The following is a 9,337-nucleotide window of genomic DNA, read 5'->3' as shown; positions in this document are numbered from 1 at the left end:
GATGGTTATTATGGAAAGAAAACATAAACATGTACCAAGGGCGAAGCCGGGGCGGACCACTAGTATATATATGTGTCTATGTTTGCAATGTAGAAATCAATTTTTCAAACATTGTACTGTAAATAATAAAAAATAAATAAAAGTACATAATAAAATGGAATAAAAGTTTTATTTCTTTATAACTATGTTTAATTTTACATAGTAATATGTAACTACATAATATATGCCAAAGAACTGTCCTGTGATTCTTACGCGACAACCCTCCATCGATTATCATCTTCTATATTATATTCCTTAACGCTGTAATAGGCTCTCTGAACTAAATACATTTTTTACATAAGATTTACATTTAGCACTAACAAATTCTTTTTCTACCGTGTGTCTAGATAATAATATACAAAAATTAATTAGTTATTGTGTGTTCAGTATTTCAATTATTGTGTGTTCAGTATTTCAATTATTTCTTCATAATATTTGTCCATCATCCTTATTATGTTTGAATTTTTTGGCTGAAAATAAAAAGTTTTCCTGGTAGGTATTTGACAAATTTTTGCATTAAATGTGTTGGTCAACGAAGTCCAACATTCATCCTTTAATTTATTCGTAGAAGCATTAGTCTCCTTACTGGTTATAATAATTGAGCAATCTCGTCTTTACTCATAGCCTTCTTCGATTTCTGTAACAGAAATATATGTTTGACTTTAAAAGTGTCCGAAGCAAAAAGTAAGCGGCAGACGATTTTAAAGAAGAAATATAAAGGCGTACTTACCGGCGTAATATCCATTTTTAATAAATATATAAACAGTGGTCGTTGTATTGTTATTCTTTAATTATAAAACTTGACAATGAATCATCAATCAACAATGAATGACAATAATTTGACAACTGACAAGCAATGCACGCGTGCGCGAGAAAAACGTTCCGTTTTTGCTTTCTGTGTAACGCATTAGGTTGTTTAGAAGGAAAATTATCACGCAGATGTCTACAAATATATAGTTATTTAGTATTAGTTCTTTATTAATAAGAAACTTTATTCTTAAAGTTTATAATTCGGCTGTATATATTTTAACTTATTTTGTCCTGAATTTTGTGTTATTTTAATTTCAATTTGGCTTATAACGAAACGCACATCTGTGAGTGAAGAGGGCTCGGTATTTTTATGACCAACGGATGTCCGTCGATAGCACGTCAAGAAATAAAATTGTGGAACGGTAATAACGACTCGTAGTTAGTTCTAGAAAAACGGATAGTAGCTTTGATACTATGACGATCCGTTGAATATAGGAACCGGGCAATAGTCGTTTTCGCTAGCGATTTAATTTATGTGAACTCCATGATGGATATGATGAAAATAAAATGTCCCGTATTCTCGACTAAAAACTACCGCTATTCGTATTCATATATTATGAAAAATAAAAAATAATATAATTATTATAGTTAATATTGAAACTTTTTTTATGTAATTTATTTAATAAAAAATTGAATACAATTATTTTGTCCATATATAACTTTAGTAGGCAGGTACTTTATGTAATAAAAGAATTTAAATAAAAATTAAAACGTGACTTCTCATTTATGTATATAGCCTACGTCACTACCGCCACTAACATAATAATTCAGATCATTGCAATGAAACCTCACAACTCAAAATCGGTCCAACGGTTTATAGTGCAGGGCGTGTCAAAGAAATATTATACATACATATTACATACATAAACTCGAAAAACATAACCCTCTTTTTTCCGTAGTCGGGGAAAAATTTGGGAAATTTTTCAATATCTGGCAACATTACACGAACACAGAATCACCGTGTACGTACAGTGCAGCGGCGAAATGACAGCACACATAGCTTTATTGAAAATGACGATAAATTATTCGGTTTAGTTCGGCAACGCTCCATCTGTCTTTTATTTTGTAATCTAAGGGGCATCATAATATAATTTTTATCTTGCATATGTAATCAAATGTTTAAAACAAAACTTATTTTATATTCGAAAAATTTAATTCAAGAAAAGAGGGAACCCTAAAGATGCCATCTGGTTTAAAAGTTCAGAGGTGAATATGAACTGTAACATGGTTGACATATTTTGACTTTAAATTGTTGATACCAAGGTTGATACCAATGACTAGTTGATACTTATCACATGGCATATTATAGCTGTATGATAAGAATGCAACTGCATATAAAAAAAATGGATAGGTATGTACCATTCTTAGTTTAAAATACCGCAATTTCGAAGGTGTTGATGAGTATATTAAATACTTCATTAAATACATGGGCCCTGGGGAGCTAATAAGACTGATAGAAGCAACATGATTAGGTACCTGTGAGTTACCTACTTTAATACGGCAGAATTCTTATAAAGACTTTTTTACATTTTTTGTAGGTCCTGATAGCTGTTGATAATTCAGTACCAAATAGACAGCCTATTCTTATAAACATTTCTAATTTCTATAATATATTTCTGGACAGTCATTGAAAATATTGATAGTAGTACCTTTTAATAAAATTTAGTACAACTATCCAATTGTCGTGTCTAGAAAATTCCCTTTTGTGCTTTTTTGCTTTATAGTGACATAAAATGTCAAAAACCGCTTGTCATTTTCAATTTTCATTCAATTTGTGTTTGTTCTTGAACCGGCGCGGTCTTCGAGTTTTCGAGAAAATTATTATTGCGCATTGAAGCACGTGTAATTGCTAGCGTTACTTGTGATCAACATAACTAGCTTTGTCTGAAATATTTTAATAATTATACTAAAGAGATAAAAACATGACTGTCGACCAAGGAATCGATATTTCAAAAGCTGGAGATCGTGGTGTGTTGAAAAGAATTATTAAAGAGGGAGAAGGCACAGAAACTCCAAATGCTGGTGTCGAAGTAACCGTACATTATACAGGAACGCTTTTGGATGGTACAAAGTTCGATTCCAGCAAGGATCGAAACGAGCCCTTCGAATTTACACTCGGAAAAGGTTAGTTCTGTTAATTTTAAATTATGAATACGAAAACTGATATCTAATATGCGATTTTATAGATACAAAATAAAATATATTTAATTGCCTCCAGAAAATGAATAAATCAATTTAAAAAACCCATGAGATAGAAAAGTGTTTGTAATATCAACCTTAAATTTTGTAAACATAATTTATGCCTTTATGGCATACATACATTTAAGTTTCTTGTTTTATTTTATTTGTATCTTTTATGTATCCATAATAAACATATTTCATTTCATATATTAGCAAAATAAGTAAATAGGTAATTAAATAAGTAATACTTAAAGATTAATATTTATTTGAATTGAACAGTCTAAAGAGTGTTGTTGATATATTAACATGTGAAAATTTACATATTCATAAATATTATAATTTGTTACTTTGTGCTTTCTGTAAAATAGCGATACTATCACCTCATGGCAATATAACTATAACCACTTCCTCTTTTATCCTTATCAACCACTGAATATATACTTGAGGGTAAAAAAATATGTTAATATATTCAGCCCGTAATAAGAGTAAATTATGGATTAAAATATTTTCAGTCTTTATATCATAGCCCGGTCAAATTAGACCTTTGCAATAACAATAATTCCTACAAATTAAAAAAAAATTAAATAAATAAAATTTTATTTATTATCACCTGTAGGTAAATCAACGACAAACAATTTCCAATTTGGTAAACATGTAAAACTTAATTTCGCTTAGAGATATCCCAATCTGAAATTACATTTTGTCTGCTGTTTGCCAAATTCAGGGTCATAGTTTTTTTTGTTTTTAAAAAAAAGGCCAATGTAAAACCATGATTGAAACAATTTTCTTATTCTTATCTTCTTAATAATAATAAGAACACCATTAATATTTTTTTAGAAGTTTACACCATATTTTAAATTCTATTAATAACATGAAGACAACAAGAAATGATTAAAAATATTTTAACATTTTCTTGAATTTGTAGGTAACGTCATAAAAGCATGGGATATTGGTGTAGCTACTATGAAGAAAGGTGAAGTGTGCATGTTGACGTGTGCTCCGGAATATGCTTACGGGGCCAGAGGAAGCCCACCCAAAATCCCACCCAATTCCACATTGCAATTTGAGGTTGGTATTTCGTTTATTAATTGCTTTCTGTTACAGAAATGAAAGTCAAGAAATATTCTGATTTTTTACCTGTTGTAATCTTGCTTTCAATATCAAACTTATAGATATTGATGGTAAAGTTGAAGCTTGAGCTATTACTACCTAACTCAAATCAGCATTTTATTATAAAATTGTATAGTCATATTGACAAATTTTATGATCTTTGTACATTTACAAAGATCATAAAATTCATCAAAAAATCATCAAAAATCATTATTTTTGATGATTTTTTTTTGTGTAAGAAACATATTGATAACTTATATCAATTTTTAGATTGAGATGATTGACTGGAAGTTGGAGGATCTCAGTCCCAACAAGAACAAGGGCATTCTGCGGTACATTATTGAGCAGGGGTCAGGCTTCGACAATCCTAATGATGGATCTGTTGTTACAGGTATATTATAATTATTTTAGTAATACATGATAGTCAAAAATATAATACATGATAGTCTATACTAATATTATAAAGAGGAAAGGTTTGTATGTATTTAGGTTTTCACGCATAAACTACTGGACCGATTTTGATGAAAGGAGAATGCCCATTTTTGGTACTGGTTTTTCTCATGCATCAAGACAACAATATATTTAAAAAAATCTCGGCAATTTAGAGGCCTTCTTACCATCGGAAAATATATTTTGAACAGGGAATGTTTTGTAAAATCTAATAAGACATGTAATTGTTTAGATCCGTTATTATAGATTTAGTGTCCATTACCGTTTACATTTTTGGTACAGGTTTTTTCTCATGCATCAAGATGAAAATACTATTTAAAAAAATATCGGCAATTTAGAGGCCTTCTTACCATCGGAAAATATATTTTGACCAGGGAATGTTTTGTAAAATCTAATAAGACATGTAATTGTTTAGATCCGTTACCATAGATTTAGTATCCATTACTGGTTACCACGGTAACCAAGCGGTAACTATTATGACATTTACTATGGTAAATAGCTAATATTGTTTTCATTGAATTACAAAAAAATCAATTAACATAAAATCACTCTGTAAGGTATTGTTTATACACTGTAGGTTGTTTTAACATATAATATAGTGAAGTAAAATAATATAAATATATATATAAAAAAAATATTATTATGACATAGCTTGTAAGATAGCTTGGAAGGTAACCAGTTATTTCTTATTTGTTTCTTTCTTCGAATATGTAGTGAAAAAATGATCAAACAACAACAACAATAAGTATGTAAACCGAATAAAAACTCTATTGGCATTTTTTAAATATATATTTAGGTTTTCTTGAAATCCGTCCCGGAAGATTTCTGGTGCCTACCTACACTAGCTGATGAACAGATAGACTTTGTCTGAAAGCATAAGCTCTACGCATAGATTAAATATTATGTTAAACGAAAAATAGCCTTCAGACGTTAAAATACTACCTAAATCACACATAAACCTAACTAAATCGGGTTTATTTAAGTTTTGAGGTTAATTCACATTTTTCGCAATATCTTGAAAACCCCTGTTTTTATCACAAAAAAATGTATTGGTAAAAATCTTTTGAATATCGAAGAACCCTCCAAAACCACTCTGGCATCGACGCAACACTATACTGTGGTCCATACTTTCATGGGCATTCTCCTTTGGCACAGACAATCTTTAGATCCTGAGAAAGAACATAGGCTACCTTTTATTGCGAATATGTACCACGGGCGAAGCCGGGGCGGACTGCTAGTAATAAATAAACTTCATTATACTTGTTAGATCAAACACGAAAGTGAAATTTATACCGCTAATAGTTATGGCAGCTGAAACAATAAACAACAAATCACAAATTTACATATTTAAATTTCCTACATTTTTGTATACAAAATTAGAAAACTACGCATCTAACATCATATAATTTCTATCTCTTTAGTGGAATTGGAGGGCAAATACGGCGATAAAATCTTTGACACGCGCACAGTAACATTCACGCTTGGTGAGGGAAGCGATCAGAACATTTGTGAAGGTGTCGAGAGAGCCTTGGAGAAGTTCCTACAAGATGAAAAGTCACGACTGACCATTCAGCCCAAGTACGCTTTTAAATCTGAGGGAAATACAGAATTGGGTGTGCCGCCAAACACAGTAGTGGAATACACAGTGAAACTCGTTAGCTTTGAGAAAGCCAAGGATTCCTGGGCTATGGATGGTGATGAGAAACTGGAGCAGGCCAAGATAGCGAAAGATAAGGGAACGGAGTACTTCAAGGGCAACAAGTTTCAGTTGGCGATTAAGAAGTACAGGAAGGTTGTGACGTTGCTTGAAGGTGAGTTGAATGGTTTACTTGACAAAGAATTAAATATTTAGTCCATACTTGTATTACAAGATAATCTTAATATAATGATTTTTTAAATAATCAATTTTCATGGGACCAATATAAAACTATTAACATTGTTTCATCATTTAACATAACAGTGGTAACTTGTGTTACTTACTTGGTTAATTCCAAGAAAATGTGTTTTTTTTTAATTACCACCGATTTTATGAAACTCACCTTTAAATTTATATCCATTCTGAATGTCGTTACTACATGGAAGAATCGGCAAGAAACTCGATTGTTACAACAACCGACTACAATCTTAAAAATATCCACAGACATGCCGGAAGACGCCTCTGAAGCTGAAGAGAACAAATCAAAAGCAAAAGACCTCTTAATATCGGCTCACTTGAACCTATCCCTCGTGTACCTTAAAGTAGCCCCAGCGCATCACTTCGAGGCCAAGGACCATGCGACCAAAGCCCTGAAATTTGACCCTAAGAATGTAAAGGGTCTATTCAGAAGGGGTCAAGCTATGCTCGGTTTGGGGGAGGCGGAGTTGGCCATGAAGGACTTTGAAGCTGTTGTTGAGATGGAGCCACAGAATAAGGTAAATTGTCTGTTTGTTGTTTTTAAAAAAAAATATTCTATCGCGTGTGGAGATGAATCTAACAAATATTTTTCATAAAAGGAAAATAACATAGTAAGTAAAACCGGACTGCATATAATTGAAACAAGTATATGTTCTTTTTTTATAATTCCGTTAATAATTATAATTACATTTATATGTCTTATTGTGCCTTGCAATTGAAGCTTGCTTACATTAATTACAATATTGTTATTTTTTGTTAAAAATTTTAATAGATACTAGCGGTCCGCCCCGGCTTCGCCCGTGGTACATATTTACGTTTTCTCTACATACGAACCATCCTCGTACTTCAAGGAATATAATAAAAAAAGAATTATCGAAATCAGTCCACCCGTTCACGCGTGATGCCGTGAAAACGCGAATCGGGTTTAATTTTTATATAAAGTAGTTTTTCCATCTACATATTAGATTTTGTTACAAAAAATATTTCTAGATCCATAACAAAATAATCGGTCCGCCCCGGCTTCGCCCGTGGTACATATTTCGCAATAAAAGGTAGCCTATGTCCTTTCTCGGGTATCAAAATATCTCCATACCAAATTTCATGCAAATTGGTTCAGTAGTTTAGGCGTGATTGAGTAACAGACAGACAGACAGACAGAGTTACTTTTCGCATTTATAATATTAGTATGGATGGTTGTAATTCTTTAGGCAGCAGCGAACCAAGTGATTGTCTGCCGCAACACGATACAGAAACAGAAGCAAAAGGAAAAGCAAATGTACGCCAACATGTTCGACAAGTTCGCCAAACACGACACACAGGTATTTATTTATTTATTTGTTACAATTTATAGGTGTTAATAATCTAGCGGCTAGCCTATGATCTTCTATCACTGGGAATTCTGTAGATAACTTTTAAGATCTTTCTCAATTTAACTGTATATTTTTTGGGTTTTCGCTCTGAAACTTTAGACTGGGAATGTATTTTGATAATTATGATCATGTAAATAATTTATTTTAGTTTTGACAAATAGAAGGCAGTAATCTGTATAGTTTTTATTTAACTCGTAATTTCCCCCTTTTCCCCTCCCAGGTAGAGAAACAGCGTGCCAGCGAGGAAGTAGACGTGATCGGTGAGAAGGTGGGCGAGTGGGGGGCGGGGGAGGGGGAGTGGACTGATCGCCTCAGGGACAGGAAACCGACGGAGTTTGAGAAGGAGAACCCCAATATATTGATGCTGGATAAGGTATGCGGGACAAATATAAAAAGAAAAATAGCTTAAATACTAATAATTCTGTTATAATGGTTCTTTTAACAATTTACCAAACCGCCTTCAAATGGTCAGAACTGGGCAAAATTTTAGTGGGATTAACTGGGACTTCTAGAGCTTGCAAATAAAAAAAGAATCATCAAAATTTGTACACCCAGTCGAAAGTTTTGAGGTCACAAACCAATATTTAAAGTGCATGTAATCTATACAAACATACAGGTGAAGCTAAGCGTGTTAAAAATCAAGTGAAAATACTTAATTTTTTAATTCTTTGAAAGTAACAGTCTCGTCACCGGCAGATAAAAATAAATTAGAATATATGCTATGTCATTTGGAATAGTTTAACTTTTTGCGGGAGATGGTTTTTCAGTCTAGTAATACAAAGTATACTTTTGAAATGAAAACAATCGTTGTTAAACGAATAAAAAAAAAATCACGTTATTTCTGTTTTATTTCAGGATGGTCAGTTCGAGAACATGTGAAAAGGTTGGCGACTAACCAATTTGTTGGCCGATGTTGGTTATGGGAATTGCAAAAGTTTGTCAAACAATTTATGAATACATTTAACTTCTTATCCTGTAGATTAACTATTTTTATCTATTAAAGTTGCCTTAATAGCTGTAACACACCGTATGGGCCTTAAAAATCCCCCGAAAACCAAAGATTTTGGAATTTAGGACACCATATACATTATACTTTATTATATATGCCTTAGGCTGGTTGCAGAGCTTGACCGACCATCAGTGCGTACGTCAGTCGCGCTTGTCATATGTATGGAAATTCATAAAACCGCTCATAGCTAGACCGACCATACGCACGCGTATTGTCATGCGCATTAGTGTCATAGTCATACAATTGTTGATGCGTATCGTCAGGACCGACGGTACGCACTGACGGTCGGTCAAGCTCTGCAACCAGCCTTAGAGTTCAATGTCGTGATTCACTTGGAAAAAATGGTGAATTTCTTTTACATAGGAACCATCTCGCACTAATATTTTAGATGTAGTAAGCAATAAATAGCTTTAATGCAGATTAATTACAATTATTGTGAATATTTATTCCAAAATACAACTTTTTGCCTTATTG

General features: G+C 32.5%; 1 protein-coding gene across 1 annotated transcript; it reads left to right on the top strand.

Moving 5' to 3' along the window:
- Positions 1 to 2,629: 2,629 nt before the first annotated feature.
- On the top strand, positions 2,630 to 9,035 carry LOC123694906 (FK506-binding protein 59). Its single transcript, XM_045640526.1, has 8 exons — positions 2,630 to 2,973; positions 3,956 to 4,098; positions 4,411 to 4,531; positions 6,012 to 6,401; positions 6,731 to 7,002; positions 7,693 to 7,803; positions 8,075 to 8,227; positions 8,710 to 9,035. The coding sequence occupies exons 1-8, from the start codon at positions 2,772 to 2,774 to the stop codon at positions 8,731 to 8,733; spliced, it is 1,416 nt and encodes a 471-aa protein (XP_045496482.1). The 5' UTR covers positions 2,630 to 2,771; the 3' UTR covers positions 8,734 to 9,035.
- Positions 9,036 to 9,337: the final 302 nt, after the last annotated feature.

This window comes from Colias croceus, chromosome 10 (assembly GCF_905220415.1).
Source record: "Colias croceus chromosome 10, ilColCroc2.1".
Classification (NCBI taxonomy): domain Eukaryota; kingdom Metazoa; phylum Arthropoda; class Insecta; order Lepidoptera; family Pieridae; genus Colias; species Colias croceus.
This window is presented reverse-complemented; position numbering and strand designations above follow the sequence as displayed.